At 48.1% G+C, this 18,748-nt stretch overlaps 2 protein-coding genes and 1 non-coding gene across 8 annotated transcripts in view; 2 read left to right on the top strand and 1 right to left on the bottom strand.

Moving 5' to 3' along the window:
- The window catches only part of SLC7A7 (solute carrier family 7 member 7), a 53,121-nt gene extending 44,540 nt beyond the window's left edge, over positions 1-8,581 (top strand). For all 6 annotated transcript variants that reach the window (XM_058666196.1, XM_058666193.1, XM_058666192.1 and 3 more), the window contains exons 3-10: positions 56-181; positions 1,132-1,276; positions 5,138-5,261; positions 5,484-5,587; positions 5,821-5,917; positions 7,010-7,159; positions 7,374-7,557; positions 7,740-8,581. In XM_058666196.1, the coding sequence (XP_058522179.1) occupies positions 56-181; positions 1,132-1,276; positions 5,138-5,261; positions 5,484-5,587; positions 5,821-5,917; positions 7,010-7,159; positions 7,374-7,557; positions 7,740-7,846 (1,037 nt within the window). In that variant the 3' untranslated portion in view covers positions 7,847-8,581. The remainder of the gene's footprint in view (positions 1-55; positions 182-1,131; positions 1,277-5,137; positions 5,262-5,483; positions 5,588-5,820; positions 5,918-7,009; positions 7,160-7,373; positions 7,558-7,739) is intronic.
- A 163-nt stretch (positions 8,582-8,744) lies between these two features.
- Positions 8,745-15,859, bottom strand: OXA1L (OXA1L mitochondrial inner membrane protein). Its single transcript, XM_004584905.4, has 10 exons — positions 15,706-15,859; positions 15,121-15,282; positions 13,069-13,276; positions 10,568-10,711; positions 10,255-10,340; positions 9,967-10,131; positions 9,680-9,784; positions 9,411-9,573; positions 9,254-9,334; positions 8,745-9,174 (listed from the first exon to the last, which is right to left on the bottom strand). The coding sequence occupies exons 1-10, from the start codon at positions 15,766-15,768 to the stop codon at positions 9,035-9,037; spliced, it is 1,317 nt and encodes a 438-aa protein (XP_004584962.2). The 5' UTR covers positions 15,769-15,859; the 3' UTR covers positions 8,745-9,034.
- LOC118759258 (U6 spliceosomal RNA) lies at positions 13,392-13,498 on the top strand. Its single transcript, XR_004996062.1, has one exon. It is a non-coding gene; the product is annotated as a U6 spliceosomal RNA (small nuclear RNA).
- Positions 15,860-18,748: the final 2,889 nt, after the last annotated feature.

Here is an 18,748-nt window from a genome sequence, read left to right as displayed (position 1 = left end):
GGTTCCAAGGCTGTCAGGTGAGCTCAGTCATCAATTGGTATTCTTTTTCTTTCAGGTCTCTTAACTTTCATAAACTGTGCTTATGTCAAGTGGGGAACTCTGGTACAGGACCTTTTCACCTATGCTAAAGTATTAGCGCTGATTGCGGTCATCATAGCAGGCATTGTTAGACTGGGCCAAGGTAAGAGAGCACATCAATGGCAACTGATGTTAAGCATTTTGTCTAAGTGCTGTTTGTGTTTACCTACCGCAGTCACGTTGTTCTTCCCATTCCACGAATGAGGAAATGATTACAGAATTAAGGGCCTTTCCAAGTCCCTAGCAGTAAATGGTAGAGCCAAAATTCATACCAGGCCCCCTGCCCTTTACCTGTTAGCCTTGTTCCTCCCAGGGTAGGCCATGCTTGGCAGAGGGGCTCCAGCTGTGCACCGAGAGTTGGTTTTTGCAGAGTCAGGTCTAAGGCTGTCCTTATGACTCTTTGGCCAAGGTCAGAAACCAACTCCCACATCCATTCCTCTGCGGCTTCCAGGCACGAACACCTCTCCACAGGCATGTGTTACCTGGGGCTACTGCGCCCAGCCCTTCCTCTCTGCCCTGGTAGACCCTGCCAGCCTACAGAGCGGAACAGAATAGCATTCTTGCTGCTTGCCAGCCCTCTGCTCTCTGGTGTATTCTTGCCCTGTCAGAATCCCCATGCATGCCGTGTCTGCATGCCAGTCCATTTTTTTGTAGGCGGTATCTCTCTTCTGTTCTGGCTTTTTAAAAAAAGATATATTAATTTTTATTGCAAAGTCAGATATACAGAGAGAGGAGAGACAGAGAGGAAGATCTTCTGTCTGATGATTCACTCCCCAAGCAGTCACAATGGCTGGAGCATACCTGATCCAAAGTTAGGAGCCAGGAGCTTCTTCCAGGTCTTCCACATGGGTGCAGGGTCTCAAGGCTTTGGGCCATCCTTGACTGCTTTCCCAGGCCGCAAGCAGGGAGCTGAATGGGAAGTGGGCTTGCTGGGATTAGAACCAGTGGTTATATGTGATTCCGGTGCGTCCAAGGCAAGGACTTGAGCTGCTAGGCTATCGTGCTGGGCCCACAAGCCACAAATCTTTTTGCCTTCTAACATTTGCGTTCCAGGAGACACTACTCACTTTGAGAATTCTTTTGAGGGCTCATCACTTGCAGCAGGTGACATTGCCCTGGCGCTGTATTCGGCTCTATTTTCCTACTCCGGCTGGGACACCCTCAACTATGTCACTGAGGAGATCAAGAATCCTGAGAGGTAGGTCCCTCACAGCAATGAACGCCATCATCTGTTGAGCCCCTTCTGGGTGCCAGACAGTATATTGCAACAACTGTGGGGTTGATTCCATCAGTTCCATATTTGTTTCTGTTGTTTTTAAAAGATTTATGTATTTGAAAGGCAGAGAGACAGAGAGTGGGGTATGAAAAGACAAAAAGAGATCTTCTCTCTGCTGGTTCACTTTCTCTGCTGGTTCTTTTTTTTTGGTTGTTCAAGATTTATTTATTTCTATTGGAAAGGCAGATCTACAGAGATCTTCTGTCCACTGGTTCACTCCCTAAGCGACCTCAGTGGCTGGGGCTGAGCTGATCCGAAGCCAGGAGACAGGATCCTCCTCTGGGTCTCCTACATGGGTACAGGGTCCCAAGGTCTTGGACCATCCTTGATTGCTTTCTTAGGTCACAAGCAAGGAGCTGGATGGGAAGTGGAGCAGCCGGGATATGAATCCGTGCCTATCTGGGATCCCAGTGCATGCAAGGCGAGGACTTCAGCTGTTAAGTGAACCAGCTGGCCTGGCATGGTACCCCTTTTTTTTTTTCCAGCTGGTTCACTCTTTAAGTGACTGCAACAATCAGGCCTGGGCTGGGCCACAGCCAGAAGCCAGGAACTAATTCTCCTGTGTGGGTGGCAGGGACTCAAATAATTCAACTTCCTGGGAGCATTAATTGAACTGGAAGTAAGAAAGCTGGGCCTGGAATCAGTACTCTGATATGGGATATGGATGCACAAATGTCCACCCATATATTTTTTTTTTATTTAACATATTTTATTATTACACCTCAAATACCAAAAATGATAGAAGCAACATACAAAGCAAAATTATAAAGCCGAGAAGCGATACAAAGTAAAATTATAAAGCAGCTTAACACATAAAGATAGAAAGATTCTTGACAAAATGTTGTTAAGTCTTGCCTGGCAAAACTTAAAATGATAATACATCAAGACAATATATTTTATATCCCTTAAATGGAAGGTTAGTTCATCTTCTAATACCTATCTAATCAACAAAAATATTATCATAACAAATTGGCAAATAAAAACCATGACCATCATCATCAAAGAAAGGGCCTTTCATACAATTTGAACACATCATTTTTAAAAAAGAAAATACTCCTATTAACGGGACATAATATGATTAAACCATCAAAGAAAATTATTTTTTTTTTTTACTATTTTTCGGATTGACATCATTTCATAACAGCCACATTGATCACAGCAACAATAACAACAACAACAACATCAACAACAAATTGTAGCACCCTGATAAAATAATGTGCCACTGAGTAAGCAACACATGCTTAACTAAAAGGGAACACAGAACTAAACTTTAATTTAGTTACCCATATATTTTTAAAATTTATTTGAAAGTCAGATACACACACAAAGTGTTCTCCCATCCACTGGTTCACTCACCAAATGTCTGTAATAACTGGAAGTGGGCCAGAACAAAGCTGGGAGTCAGGAGTTCAGTCTGAGTCTGCCATATGGTAGTAAGGACCAAACTATTTGAGCCATCAGCTGCTACCTCCCAGAGGTGCAGAGGGAGCTGGAATTGGGATAAGGGCCGGGACTTGAACTCAGGCACTCTAATATGGGATGCAGTTGCTTCAAGTGGTATCTTAACTGCTGCACCAAATGCTTGCCCCTACTAGCTCCATTTAAAATTTATTATTTCTGGGCCCGGCAGCATGGCCTAGCGGCTAAAGTCCTCGCCTTGAATGCACCGGGATCCCATATGGGTGCCGGTTCTTATCCCGGCACCTCCACTTCCCATCCAGCTCCCTGCTTGTGGCCTGGGAAAGCAGTTGAGGACGGCCCAAAGCCTTGGGACACTGCACCCATGTGGGAGACCCGGAAGAGGTTCCAGGTTCCCGGCTTTGGATCGGCGCGCACCGGCCCGTTGCGGCTCACTTGGGGAGTGAATCATCGGACGGAAGATCTTCTTCTCTGTCTCTCCTCCTCTGTGTATATTTGGCTGTAATAAAATGAATAAATCTTTAAAAAAAATTTATTATTTCATTTTTATTTGAAAGTCAGAGAGCCAAGAGCAAAGACCTTTCTTCTTGCTAGTCTGTCACCCAAAGGCCTGTAACTGCCAGAGGTGGGCCGGACCAGAGCCAGGAGCCTCCACTCAAAGTGGGAATGTTGAGGGTGGGTGGAGACAGCACAACGGCTCAACTGGCCAATCCTCTGTCTTGCAAGTGCCAGGATCTTATATGGGTGCCAGTTCGTGTCCTAGCTGCTTCACTTCCCATCCAGTTCCCTATTTATGGCCTGGGAAGGCAGCAGAAGATGGCCCAAAGCTTTGAGACCCTGTACCTGCACGGGAGACTCAGAAGCTCCTGGCCATGGATTGGCTCAGCTCTGGCCCTTGCAGCCACTTGGGCTGTGAACCAGTGGATGGAAGATATTTCTTTATCTCCTCTGTAAATCTTATTTTCCAATAAAAATAAATCTCTTAAAAAAAAGGAAGTGGGAATGTGGGTGTCTGACAGGGTGGCAGAAACCCAACTACCTGAGTTGTAATTGCTGCCTCTCAGGGTGTGCATTAGCAGGAAGTTAGACTCGGAAGTAGTCAGGACGGAAGCCAAGTGTTCCCATGGGGGATGTGGGCATCCCAAGCATTAAGTGCTGAGCCAAACGTGCCTATAAAATTGTCTAAAAAGGGATTTTCATACGTGTTCATTTGTTTTTGTGTTCATTATAGCAGGTTGTACTGTGTGCATATGTATGTTTTAAAATTAGATTTTATTTGGTATGTCTTTTGCCCACAAAGATAACTTTAGGTCTCAGACTTAGCTTTGTCTCCCAGTTCCTTGTTTCCCAAATTCATCCTGGCCTTGTGCTCTCTCAGTCATTCAAGTAGATGGCCACCCCACTGTCACTCTCAGTTGGCTTGTAGTGGTACTAGGTGAGAAGAGCAGTGCGGTGAAGTCAGGGAGCTTGGAGCTCATTTTTTCCACTGATCGTGATTCATTCAAGCTCATGGCGGGGGAGAGTTGAATGATACCATCTGCAGGGTGTCTCCTGACTCTAAAACATCATGACTCTGGGCACAGTAGACAGTCTACATTTCCAAGTCAAAAAAAGAGTAACGGTTCTCATATCAATAAACTCCTTTTGGCTTTGAGAAGCAAGGCACTCTAGACGTATGTTTACTGTGGCAGCAGAGATGCTGGAAGCAGGGTCGGGCCTGGACAGTGCTTCCACCTGCTGGACAGAGGGTGAATGACTCCAGCATTGCCCCTTTGTCTTCCTGGCCATCACATTGTCAATTTTGTTTATGTATTTCTTGGGCTAGAAGGACCTGGAGGAGTCTGTGCCCTTCTCTTGGCCACTGGTTAGGCTAGCACCCAGAGTTCTCAAACTGGGAGAACCCATCTTACTTGTTCAGATCCACACCTAAGTCTTTCCACTGAAGGCCTATCTTGTTCTCTCGAGATGCTAGATTTCACAATTTGGCTCCACACATTCTTGGTATTTCTAACCTTAGGACAAAATTTCCAACATTAATAATTGTAGAGAAGGAATCCTGATCCTATGAGGCATTTGGGTGTAAAACAACTTCCCATCTTCTGTGCTGTTACTATGCGCTGTGACAGTTTTAACTTTTTCTTTTGTCTTTCTGTAGCATTTTCTCCTGTGGTATTCCTTTCCCCTGATGCTCTCTAGTTGATAAAGAGTTTAGAGAAGCAGCCAGGGTTCTAGGCTGAAAGCAAAGGCACTGGGGAAACGTAGAAGTCTCCATCCGTGGAAAGACTGGTGTGGCAGGGAGCATCCAAAGATAAAGGAGGGCTGCAGCTGTGGGACTAATATATCCTTTATTCTGTTTTGCTGTAGGAATCTGCCCCTGTCCATTGGTATTTCCATGCCTGTTGTCACCATCATCTACATCTTGACTAATGTGGCCTATTACACTGTGCTAGACGTGGGGGACATCTTGGCCAGTGATGCTGTTGCTGTGGTAAATGATTTTCACTAGCAGAAGGTTAAGGTTTTGGGTTGTGGGCTTTTCAGCTCTTGAAATTCTTGGACGGGGGTAAGCATGCTTAGGAGTACACGCAGGGTATTGGGCTTGCAAGAAAATCCTGTTACCCCAGTAGAAGGGTTGGGTTTCTGGGTGATGCCTCTGCATTACTTTCATCCTTTTGAATTTCTGCTAATGACTTTTCCATTCCTTCTCAAGACTTTTGCAGACAAGATTTTTGGAATATTCAACTGGACAATTCCCCTGGCAGTTGCATTTTCCTGTTTTGGTGGCCTCAATGCCTCCATTGTGGCTGCTTCTAGGTAAGACTGCTATCTTTTGCTGGGGTTGGTACTGTGAAGATCCGTGGCTGGAGCTGGCAGAACTTCTAGGACCTGGATTTCAATTACTCCTGTTGCCCATATAATGTCTCTTTCATCTTGACTGTTCCCACCTGCAATCTCCAGTAGTGTGTTAGTCATGCTCTGAAAGAGAGGGAGAGGACCAGATGTGGCAGCTTGTTCCACCTTCTCAGCCTATCCTCTTCTCTAAACAGGCTCTTCTTCGTGGGATCCAGGGAAGGCCATCTCCCTGATGCCATCTGCATGATCCATGTGAAGCGGTTCACACCAGTGCCTTCTCTGCTCTTCAATGTAAGTGATCCTGAGAAGAGGACTGGAAGCGAGATTATGGGGAAAGCTTTAGTAATTGTTGCCATTCTAGTTTATTGGAAATTCTAGTTTAAAGGAGATTCTGATAGCTTTTCTAATTGTTGCAGTGTTTCCTTAGAATCTTACTTTCTCATGAAGGGTAAACATCTTTGATCTAAGACAAAGTGTCAAGTACATGGATTACATTGAGGTGATTGATGGTCACACACGAAGTGATGTAGTATTCATGCTTGCTCTTCAAATAAATTACATCTTGTATAAGGCCCTGTCTAGGATGGCTTCAGCCAACATTTTCAGCTTGTTTCCTTCTACTAGTCAACTCCACACTGCTTTTCTGCAGGGCTCTGATGCGGTTTCTCTTGCCTAAAACCCATCTCTACAGCTTCAAAATTTGCTTCACATACTTACTTTATAGGGGTGGCTTTTTTAAAAATTTTCGTTTGAGAGAGAGGCTGGGCCAGGCCTTTTATGTGGCTATCAGGGATCTAAGTACTTGAATCATTATTTTCTCCCTCCAAGGTACACATAGTAGGAAACTGAATAGCTGAGACATGTGCATGTCCTTTTGTATGGGACATACGTGTCCCATGTAGTGACTTAACAAAACATTCTTTTAGGACATTGACAGACTGTGATGGCGGCTTCCAACTGCTGGTTCACTCACCCAGTGTCTGCTATGGCTGGGCTAACAGCCCAATCCAGGTCTCTGCTGTGGACGGCACCTGAGCCATCACTCACTCTACATGGTCAGAGGCTGCAACACAGAGCCTCAGTTGGGACTGATAATGGAACACGAGTGTCTCAACTATCATCTCACTCACTAGGCTCAACGCCCACACTTGGGTGAAGTATTTTTGAGGGGTTGCTTTGAGCTATGCTTTATTGAAGGTTACCCAGATAAAGAAAGAAGAATGGGGTTAGAAAAAGTTGAAAAGCTAATGGCTAATAGCAGGTGAGGTCTTGAAATGTAGGTCTAAGTGAGGTGACCTGACAGGGAAAGGACTTTTAAGGCAGAGGGGAGGGAGAAATGGCTTGGGAAACAAAGGCTGAGCTGACTTGAACTTGCACCTACAGGGGATCATGGCACTCATCTACTTGTGTGTGGAGGACATCTTCCAGCTCATTAACTACTACAGTTTCAGTTACTGGTTCTTTGTGGGGCTCTCTATCATGGGTCAGCTCTATCTCCGCTGGAAGGAGCCTGATCGACCTCGCCCCCTTAAGGTAACTCACCTTCATCCTACCTGTGGCCCTTTGGAACAGCTAGTGTTGCAGCCACAAGGCACTGTTAGAAGATGGTTTGTTCAGAAACTTTTTCCTAGGGCTTCAAGGGGGGTAGTGTGTTGTGATGGAAGAAAGGTGTGGTGCTTTTGGGAAGTGGGGAGATTTTGGCTGTCCAGGGCCCCGAGCTAACCCCTCGTTTCTTCTGTGCCCCTAGCTCAGCCTTTTCTTCCCCATTGTCTTCTGCCTATGCACCATCTTCCTGGTGGCTGTTCCACTTTACAGTGATACCATCAACTCCCTCATTGGCATCGCCATTGCCCTCTCGGGCTTGCCCTTCTACTTCCTCATCATCCGAGTGCCAGAGCACAAACGGCCTCTTTGCCTCCGAAGAACCGTGGGTAAGCCTTGGACCCCTCAGTTAGCTCAGCTAGTCTACATTTTTTTGCTTTTCCTGAAGGTGATGGCTCTTGTGCCACCTTTGCCCTAGCCCACTGTTAACCTTATTAACTGAATCACTCTTTGTCAGTGCCACTTGGAACTCAGCCCAGTTGATGGATTTTGTTCTGACTTCTCTTTGCAGCATCAGCCACCTGGTACCTCCAGGTCCTGTGCATGTCAGTTGCCGCAGAAATGGATTTAAAGGATGGAGAAGAGATGCCTAAGCAACAGGATCCCAAATCTAGTTAAATACCTTTTGGAATCCCGAGGTGGGGACAAGGCCTCACGTTTCCTACAAGATGGAGTCTACGAAGTTGAAAGCTCACTTTGGAGGTATCCTCCAGGAGTCTCATCGAGGCAGCTTCAGCCACTGAACTTGCATCTTGACACATGAATAGTAATTTATTTGTTTTGCTACATATTGCTCTAGACTTTTTAAGGGACGACAAAGCAGACTGGTGGGGAGCGTGTCAGGGGTGGGCCTGATGGTTCTGGTGGCGCCTGTGAATGTACCTAGCCATTCCTCCCTTTTTCTGAAAAGGGCCAACATCATTCCAAACTTCCTGTCTCCTCAGACATGAAGCTGTCACAGGTGCTGGACAAGAATAAAAGGCTTATGTTCCTTTAGTCTGTGTGGCTTCATTTTACAGTCTCTCTAGGAAGGCTCCCACTAATCCAAACAAGGAAAGACTGAACAAAATCTAATGCATCGAAATGCCTGAGAATTTCTTCCCTGTCAAGCTGGTGGTGGCTACATGAAGGCAGATAAGAAAAATACCTAATTTGTCGTAAAATGTTAGGTAATGTAGTTACCGAGGCAGAGCAGGTGCTGCTTGGGATGCCTAGGATTGAGTCCCAGTTTCATCTCCCATCCTGGGTCTCTGCCACTCACTCATATTCCAATGTCTGGCACAGCCACAACTACTGTAGGCATTTGGGGAGTGAACCAGCAGATGAAGATCTAAGTCTCCCCCTCCATGTCACCTGCCTTCCAAACATTCAGCACAATTAAAATCTTATCAAATTCCTACTGCAATGCAAATATCTATGGGGTAGAGGTACACATACGCGCTCAACATCCAATTTAAATGTGAAGACATATGCCAAGGGCACAGGCCACTAAGAGCAATCATGACCAGATAAAGTCTTCATTTTCCTGTGGCACGCTGCCATTTCTGTTTAATGAGTGTTGGGAAGCGGCCTGTAGTACAGAGGTTTGCGAACTCTGTGGGTGGGAAGATCATCTGGATCCCCAATGCTTTCGTACGTGCATGTGTTCAGTCTATAATGGATTCCACTTTAAACATGGGCACAAAAATGAGCCTCTCCATGTCTCACAGCTCCCAGGTCTGGGACAAGGACACAGCATTAAGTCTTATTTTGAGGATGTGTCTTTGAAGAACCACAGTTCCTGTCTGAATGAGCAGACAACATGGATCAGCCAAGTGTGTCATGCCAAGGTCTTGACTTTGGTTTGTTGTTGCTGCTGCCGCTGCTGCCACTGCTGGGGGTGTGGGAAGGGTGGCTCTTTCCAGGCTGTAGCAGAGGGTTTTGGGTGAAGGTCTGTCTTAAGGGGCCTGAGGGAAGAAAATAAATGTCAGGAACAAGAGAAAAGAGGAGACTGGAGAGAGGACTGGGTCTAAAAGCAGTATCTACCCCTGGCCGCCAGCTCCAAGTGCTTCTGCATGCGTTGTTCCCGCTCTCGTAGCTGATGTGCGATTTCAGCATTCTTCCAACCTGTATGAAGACGAGAGTTTAACCCCCGTTGCAGACACCTGTCCCTGTTTCTATTCCGTACAGAGCAAACCCTCACCTTTTTTGAAGCTCTTTATGAAGCCTTCCCGGGGAGGTAACTTGTCAGGGTCATGCACGACACGCTGGGGGATTTTCAGTGCAGTGCGTACGGCAGGGATCCGGAGGCAGGCCACTTGGCACAGGGAGAACAGGTTGGAGGAGAACCAGTAGACAAACACTGCCTGGCGGAGCACAGAGGAGGGTTCAGGAACTGCATCCCTGGTCAGCTTGCCAAGAGGCAGCTGACTGGTGGCAGAGCTTGGAGCCAGCACCTAAGCCACCGCTTACCGAGGGGAAGTGGATGGTGATGGGCAAAACGGCCAGCGGCATGACCCTGAGGACATTTCTCATCCACTGAAGGTCAGAACTTTGCACCCCTGTCTCAGCACCTAGCTGCCAGGGAGGAGGAGCAGAGGAAAATAGTGAACATACGCCAGTGTCAGTGAAACTTGCTCTAATCTGATACTCATCACCTTGGTTTCTCCTAGAGTGAAGGATGACCATTCTCCACAAGTACTTTATCCTCCACCCCCAGTACATTCGGTAGGCTTGGCACCTGGCCAACCCGGGCTTACCTCCAGGACACCCCACATCGTGGCAGTGACTATCATGGGCAAGATATAGGTGGGGTCAGATACTGTGAGATCCTGGAACCACCAGAGGCCACCTGTCTGCAGGCTGGGCACAGGAAGGTTGGCCATCTCTCTCAAGGCAATGAAGAAGGAGATGAAGATCGGAGCCTGTTTCACAGAGCACACAGTGTCAGTGGAGAGAACGTTTCCTGCCACCGCTGCCTGCCTTCCTGGGGCCTGGGAAACAGAGGATGCAGTATGACAAAGTAAGAGGGAAATGTTTTGGCTCACCTGAGTCAGAGGTAGAATCAGAGGTTTGAAGAGTTTGATATCATGCTTTTGCTGGTAAAGTGTCATCTCTGAGGAGGCCCGATAAACTGGGAGGTGAGAGGAAATTGGTGGTTGGGCTAGTGGTTACACCAGGGAGAGGTACATCCCCATCACCAGGCCTGTGACTGACCCTGGCCAGTCCCTGGAAGCGCCAGGCGCAGGAAGCAGATAAACCTTCAGCACTCGCCCAATGATAGCAACTCCTGACTTCTCCTAGCACAAGGTCTGAAGTGCACATGGGGCCCTCTCCTGCACTGCTCCGCAATGGACTCACACTCAGCGTGATCTCCTGCCAACTTGGCCTCTCGGATTCGGGCAGTAAACCTCTGGATCTCTGGCACATGGTTGTGGATCTTGGCTGCCTCTCGCTGGCCCTTCACGATGAGAGGAAAAATCAGGCAGCGGGCAAAGACTGTACCTGGAGAATACAAACTCAGATTGGAGTGAAACTGAAGCAGTTCTGTGGCAGAGGGCTTTGAGGTCCAGCCTTTGTCACTGAGACAAGCCCAGGAATAAGGGCAGGGGGGTGACTCAGTTCCCTCAAGCATTAGTTCTCAGTTTGGGAAAACAGAAGTCACAATGAGGGCAGCATGGTGGCAGAGTTGGCTAATTTTCCACCTGCAGCAATGGCACCATATAGCGGTGGCCAGTTTGTGTCCTGGCTGCTCTACTTGCATTCCAGCTCCGTTTATGGCCTAGGAAAGCAGCAAAGGCTAGTCGAAAGCCTTGGGCCCCTGCCTCCATGTGGTTGCCAGATTCAGAACAGCTCAGCTCTGGTGGCCATCTGGGGCATGAACAAAGATCTCTCTGTGTCTGGGCCCAGCACGATAGCGTAGCGGTTAAAGTCCTCCCCTCTAACGTGCTGGGATCCCATATGGGCGCTGGTTCTAATCCTGGCAGCCCCACTTCCCATCCAGCTCCCTGCTTGTGGCCTGGGAAGGCAGTCAAGGACAGCCCAAAGCTTTGGGACCCTGCACCCGCGTGGGAGACCCTGAAGAAGCTCTTGGCTCCTGGCTTTGGGTTGGCTCAGCTCCAGTTGTTACGGCTGATGGGGAGTGAATCAATGGACGGAAGATCTTCCTCTCTGTCTCTCCTCCTCTCTCTTTTAAGTAAAAATCTTTTTTTTTTTTTTTTTAAAGATGTATCTATTATTATTGGAAAATCAGATACATAGAGAGGAGGAAAGAACCTGGAAAGCCACTGTTCTGGAAATTACTGGACAGGAAGTAAGCTGCTGTTTTAGTTTCCATTTCTTTTCTTATTCTAGCAAGCAGTTCATACTGTAGACCTACAGCAGGCCCTAACACAGACTTTATCAATCATATGGGGGTGTGGAGAGGAAAGAGAGGGAGCTAAGGAGGAATTCAGGACACAGCACTGAAGGGCATGTAGAGCCCTGGGTAGTGGCGATGGGAAACTGTGATCAGAAGGGCAAGATGCAAACCAGGAGACTATTACGGAAGTCAAGGAACAGGTAAGTTCTAAAATGTCTAATGCAGAACGGTCAAATATGCTAGGTAAAACATCGCACTGACGTCATGGGCAGTGAGAAAGAGGTGTTACTAAAAGCCAGACTGCTGAGGGCCTAAGAGTAAACGCAAACAAGGAGGATAATCAGAGACAGAATCCTTTGAAATAACAGCTATGAAGGGAAGGAGGACCACATGGCTCCACTAGAACACGTCAATGCGTTCAGGGTTTGGCAGTAAGGAGGTCTGTCTTATGTCCTTGAAGAGATAAAGGATGGAACAAGATATAGAAGAAATAGGTCAAAGCCATTCTAGTCTTTCTAAGAGCAATCTGAATGCTTCTGATTTTGGGACTCAAGTGCCAGACCTGAGTCACTCCCAACAAGGGCAGTGTCATCACTGTAAGGACCCTCTACTCCAACCCTATACTCACAGTAGTCTCTACTCCTTTTTTCCGTTTAAAGATTTGTTTATTTAACTTGAAATGTTACAGAACAAGAGAGAGACGAGAAGATCAGTCTTCTATCTGCTGATTCACTACCCAAATGGCTACAATGGCTAGAGCTGAGCCAGTCTGAAGACAGGAGCCAAGAGCTGCTTCTGGATTTCCCATGTGGGTACAGGGGCCCAAGGAATTGTGCCATCCTCTGGTGCTTTCCCAGGCCACAGGCAGGGACAGCTGGATCAAAAAGTAGGAGCAGCTGGGACATGAACTGGTGCCCGTATGGGATAGCAGGACTGTAGGTGGAGGATTATCTTGCAACACCACCACGCTGGCCCCAGGTATCTCCACTTCATGAGTACTAGGTGATCTAGTGGTTTTATGTGCTTCAGGAAAAAGTCTATCTAGACATCATGAGCCTTTCCCTGACTTGAAAAATCTGTCTGCTTTTCTGATTCCTGAATTTCTCCATCGTTTTTGTCTACCCATAGACAGAATTTGAGAGGCTGAGATGGGGAGAGAAAGAGACAGTTCCCATCTTTTAGTTCACTTCTTAAATGTACCCCAACATGTCTGGATGGAGCCAGGGGCTGCAGGTAGGAGCTGGGAACTCAATCTCGATTTCCCACAGGAGCAGCAGGAACCCAACCATATGAGCCTTCACTGCTGCCTCCCAAAGGCTGCGACAGCCAGCAGCTGGAGTCGGGAGGCGAGGACATGTACCCAACCCAGGCTCGGTGGGAGGGGACATGGTCACAGGTGCATTACAGCAAGACCAAATGCTCACCCCAAAACTAGCTCCTTTAAAGTCATGCCCCCCAAGTTCCCATTTCCTGTAATATTATCCAGGGAAGATTCTCTTACATGCAGCAATGGCTCCCCACCATGGTAGCTCCAGGTCAACATGTATAAATTCCAGCAGGTTCTGAATCAGGCCCACTGGGGTGTAGGAGCCCAGGCCCAGCTCGGCAAAGCTCTGTTCTGCAGCAGCCTGGATCGCATCGGCAGTCTCGGCAGGCACCTCAGGTACCACGACGGGGGACGGAGTGGCAGGAACAGGAGGGGCCTGAACCTGGGCAAAAGTAAGCAGGTGTAGCGCTCAGTGGGGCTGGTTCCGTGTGCCTTACTGCTATTCTCCTAGATGAGCCCACCGTGCCCACAGCTCTCATGAATAAAAAGAGTAGTTTGTGCTCGCTTCGGCAGCACATATACTAAAACTGGAACGATACAGAGAAGATTAGCATGGCCCCTGCGCAAGGATGACACGCAAATTCGTGAAGCGTTCCATATTTTTATATTGTTGACAAAAGTCTGGATGATTAGGCATGAATACACAGAAATTTACCTTTTGTAAAAAAAAAAAAAAAAAGAGTAGTTTACTGTTGCTTAGGCAGGAAGAGAAACTGCTCAGAGTTGCCTGGCATGACCACAGGCTGCAAAGTTATTCCTCAGACCAACTGCCTAAACTTAAGCCTGTGAATACGATTATATGATTTGAGTGAAACTATTCAGCACATGTTTTCCATGGAAACAACTGCGTTTTTTTTTAACTTTTATTTATTTTTGTTTCCACATTATTATTATTATTTTTTTCTGTATCTGGGGTAAGGCGAGAGATAAAGGGAGAAGCCCCACCCAGCCTCCCACCCATCCCAGGACCCCCAAAGTGGGGCATGCTCTGAGGGTCCTGCTCAAGCGGTTTTGATAGTTCAACAGTTATGAATTGCTGACTATCTTGCCATTCTAAGCACGATGAAATCTCTCCAGAATCCACTGGCTGACCTAGTTCACCTTAGAGTCTCTGTTTGCCCAGATTTTCCTTGCCAACACATGGCTGGGGTAGTTGATTGATTTGTTCTGTCCTCTGTTGTGGTATCAGGTGTCCTCTGCAGGTTCTGATGGACTGCCATATCCTCCACGTGCACCTGGATATGCTGTCCACTGCTCTGTCTGAGCCTCTGAGAAGGCTCAGCTTTGACATATGGGCTCCATGGTCAGACCACGGAACCTGCATTTCTCTTCATGGTTGGAGTTCTGAGATCAGCAGTTCAGTTGGAGGGATCCCCAAAGAAACTTTGAGGTTATCCCAGACCTGATTCTTGTGTGTGCTTGCCAGTACAGGGTGCGGCACAGTCCTTCGCCCCAATCAGCTTATGCATATGCTGGTAGTTGCAATTGCTGGGTCAGGTCTGTTTCCAGCTCTGTCTTCCACAAGGACCAACGGAAGTTGCAGTCCATCCTGATTCTGCACAGCACACACTCAGCTCTCACATAAACCAGTGGGAGCTGCAGCCTAGTCGGAGCAATCCGGAATAACCACCACCAGGCCCGCCCACTGCCCTGGTTCCTGTGTTTGCCAGTATGTATGGCAGACTGGTCCAGTCTGTCCCACATCCCATTCAGCTCTCATACATGTCAATGGGCGTTGAAGCCTAGTTCAACAACTGTGTTTTTCAAGATCAAAACACCTCATCGGTCTTTCCTGATGCCATGAAATCATGTATTTGACACCCAAGAGTCAAATCTTACATCACTATCAGTGGCTCATCCACCTCTTTGCCAAACAATGCTTTTTTTTTAATTAAATTTATTCATTAATTACATTGTGTTGTAATTACATAGAATCTGGGATTCTCCCCCCCACCCTCCTCCCATGGTGGGTTCCTCCACCCCGCTGCATAACCATAGTTCAAGTTTAGTTGAAATTCCCTCCCTCAAACAATGCTTTTTACAGAAACATCTCTTGCACTTGCAATCATCCCACCAGCGAACCGAAAATTCACCCCAAGCAGAGAGGCCAACCTTTTAGGGGACCTGTGCCAAGTGTGGACAACTGCCATGCAGCAAAGTAACTACCTATCAACCAAGCACTAAACACCCTGCCCCCACATCTCCAGGAATGAAAAGCCTTCTTACCTGCGCTTCTGCAAACCACACGGCAGAGGTACTGAGGCAGCGGGGGACGGCGGCCACACGGAGCAGGTAAGGTTGGCGCCCCAAGCGACGGCCGGCTGGAAACAGGAGGCCAGGGGTCAGCGGCTGTCCGGGCCATGGCGATGGGCCAGCGATGCTGTGGAACTGAGCGGGGAAAAGGATGATGGAGTCCCTTCCCCAGAGCGAGGTCCCGGCGCGCCCGGTGTTCCCGTCCCGTCAGCCGTGCGCTCCACGCGCGGACGCCCAACCCGCGGGCGTGAGGCTGCTGGCGGGCCACAGCCCCGGGCTCTCCAGCTCCGCCGTTATCATAAACCCGCGCCGGAGTCGGCGCACGGGGCTGAGGGGCAGCTGGCAAGAGGAGTGCCCGGTTTCCCGAGGTGGACAGGGCCCACGGCGCAGCGGGGCCCCGGAGTAATCCTCCCGCGTCCTCACGCGACCCGAGGTCAAGGCACGCGGGTCCCGGTGAGCTGGTCAGCGTCTGTTCGGGCTCCCAGCTCGAAGCACAGGGACAGGGCAGCATGCTGGCGCTCGGCTGTCCCCCGGAGCCCGTTCCCAGACCATGTTTACCTGGCGCTGCGGTAGTAACAGGCGCAGAAGTTCCCGGCGTCCGCACATCAAGCCCATCGCCATTTTGCCCGGAAGAGGATTTATGTTTGCGCCTGCGCACTCAAGAGCGCACGCCGGCGGGAGGGCGGCCCTTTTGAAAACGGGCCTGAAGCCGGAGCGGTGGCCGGGGTTATGTGGTGAAGGAGAACGGAGCTTAGCGACCTTATTTGAAGTGATTAAGAAGCATGGAAGGGCTACACTAATAAACTCGCGTAGGTATTTTTGCGATTTGAAAGGAAAGGGGAAGGTTAAAATAACTTTCCCGGCGGTTGTGAGTGACGGCATAAACCTGAGGTGGGGTCCATTCCTCTGTCCTCCAAAGTTGCAAACTTTGTGATTTGATGGGTTGGCCATGTTTGGCATAGGTTGTTCCCACGCCATGGTATTTGATTCTTTTTTTTTTTTTTTTTGCTACATAATGTTTTGATTGCATATCCAATGAAACTTGAGAGTAGTCTGGAGTCTGTTAGAGGAAAGGCAGCTTCTAGGGACTGCTTTTCTTTTTTAAACTTTATTTTTGATTATGTTTACATGGTTGGTTAGGGTGAAAAGGGTCAAGGACTAGGGGAAAGTGGGTGAGACCACTATTTCCACTATTTCCTTATCTTCTTCTGTATCTGGAGTGATGGAGGACACAAGAGAAGCCACATCCAGCCACCCAGGGGCAATGTCATCCCAGGATCCCCAATGTGGAGCATGTTCTAAGGGTTCTGTTCAAGTAGTTTTGATAGTTCTGACATACTGTCAATCTCACAGATCCAAGGATGAGGAAATCCCTTCCGAAGTCCATTGGTTGACACAGTCCACCCTGGAGTCTCCACTCACCCAGAAATTTTCTGTGAAGCTTCTCTGGGGTAGTTGAACCATTTGTTCTGCCCTCCCTCTGCTATGGTATCAGATGTCGTCTGCAGGCTCCAATGGACTGCCATATCCTCCATGTGCATCCGTGTATGTTGTCTACTGTACCATTTTCAGTAACAGGTGGCCCCGTTCAGACACATGCACTCCACTGTCAGATCACACACAGGTCCTGTCACTCTGTCCATGGTTGGAATCCTGAGTTCAGCAGTTCAGTTGGGGGAACCCTCAAAAATATCTCTTCTGAGATGATTCCAGACCTGACTCTCAGCCTACACACACTGATAGTTGCAATTGCTAGGTTAGATCTATCTGTAGCCCTGTCTCTTACACAAATCAGTGGGATCCACAGTCCTGCCCAATCCAGCCCACCATATACTTGGCCCTCATCTACACCATTGGGAGCTGCAGCCCAGGCAGAGTGATCCCCAATTACCCCCAGTAGGCTGGTCTCCAGCCCTAGTTTCTGTGCCTGCCAGCATGTGTGGTGGACTGATCTGGTCTGTCCCACATCCCATGCATCTCTTGTGAACATTATTGGGCATTGAAGCCTAACTAAACCCAACCAACTCCACCCTCCTGCCCTCACTTATGCAAGTGGGTGTCATTGCCTGTCTATCCAGGGCTGTCCCCAGTTCTGGTTCTCATGCTCACCACTGGGAGCTACAGTCCATCAAAGAAGAGAAGGACCCACTTCTTACCCCAGATCTTGCACTCTCTAGGTGGTTCTATAGTCTAGCTTGACAGAACTTGCCCCCAGTCCAAGCGCCTGCCAGTTGAGGGTACAGCAAAGCTCAAAAGGCCTGCCCTTACTCTGGCTCATGCTGCACCAGTTGATACAGTCAGTTAGCTTGGACTAACTCTCCCCCAACCCAGCTCACATGCAGGCCTACAGGTGTTATAGCCCTGCCTGGCCTGGTCTCCCTCTGCCCCCGTCCCAGCTTTCATGCTTACCAGCAGGAACAATGTTCCAGCAGGGGAGTCTCCACATCTCCCCTACCAGGATCATACTGCCACCCGCCTCCTCCCTGGGTCACTCATGTGCTGATGGGTGCTGTGGCCCAGTCTAACATGGCCAGTGTCACCTTGGTAGCAGGTGCTGTAGCCTGACCTGGCCTGCCCCCAGTTCTAGCTCATACTAGTGGGTGCTGCCACCCAACCTGGCCCAACCAGCCCCTAGTCCCAGCCCTAATGTGAACTGGCTGGTGCTACGGCCTGGCCCAGTCCTTCCCCATCCTGGTTCTCAGATCTGCCACTGGGTGTTATGAACTGGCACAATGTAGTCTGCCCCCAGACCTGACCCACATGAGTAACAGTGGGTACTATAACCTGTCATGGTCTAAGATGCTCCTTGTCTTGATTCTTGCGCTCACCTGCAGGGACTGCATCTGATGAAGCAGTAGGGACTGTTTTCTCCCAGGAAGATAAAGGTTTAAGAGGAAACTTCATGACTCCCTTTTCCTTTAAATGCAGTTGTGTGAAGGTCATGTTGAGGGGCAAATCTCAAGATGAAAAAGTTAACTTGCTGAAGGTGGCTGAAAAGGAAGACAGGAAAATCCTAAAAATTTAATGATGTCATTGATTTGTGATTCCAGAGCTCTAGATTTTGGCTGTGTAAGACAGTTTAAAAGTTCTTTATTCTCGGCCCTGTACAATGACTCAGTTGGCTAATCCTCACCTTTCAAGTGCTGAAGTAAATAAAATAAATAAATATACATATGCAGAGACACACACAAAAGAAGATAAGGAGGAAGAAAGAGCAAAACCACAAAGCCTACATTATGACACAGTGGGTAGTAGCCATCTACCACGAACTATTTTTTGTAGCTTCTAGGTTTGTTTGTCTAGCACCTGGTTATTTTTATTTATTTTTTTTTTGACTTTTTTTTATTAATTATTATGCATTATGTGACAGTTTCATAGGCTCTGGGAATCCCCCCACCCCTCTCCACACCCCTCCCCCCGGGTGGATTCCTCCACCTTAGCACCTGGTTATTTTTAAATGTTTTAATGGGAGAATGAAATCTGTAGAATGAAACCTCTGTTTTGCTGACATGACATGAGCATCTATCTTGTTTCTTTTTAATATAACAAATCCACTTTTATTTATTTGCCTTTTGATAGTTTAACTATTTGAGAGATACAG

Source organism: Ochotona princeps, chromosome 6, assembly GCF_030435755.1.
Source record: "Ochotona princeps isolate mOchPri1 chromosome 6, mOchPri1.hap1, whole genome shotgun sequence".
Taxonomy (NCBI): Eukaryota; Metazoa; Chordata; class Mammalia; order Lagomorpha; family Ochotonidae; genus Ochotona; species Ochotona princeps.
The sequence above is the reverse complement of the archived record's forward strand: the minus strand, read 5'-3'. Positions and strand labels throughout refer to the sequence as shown.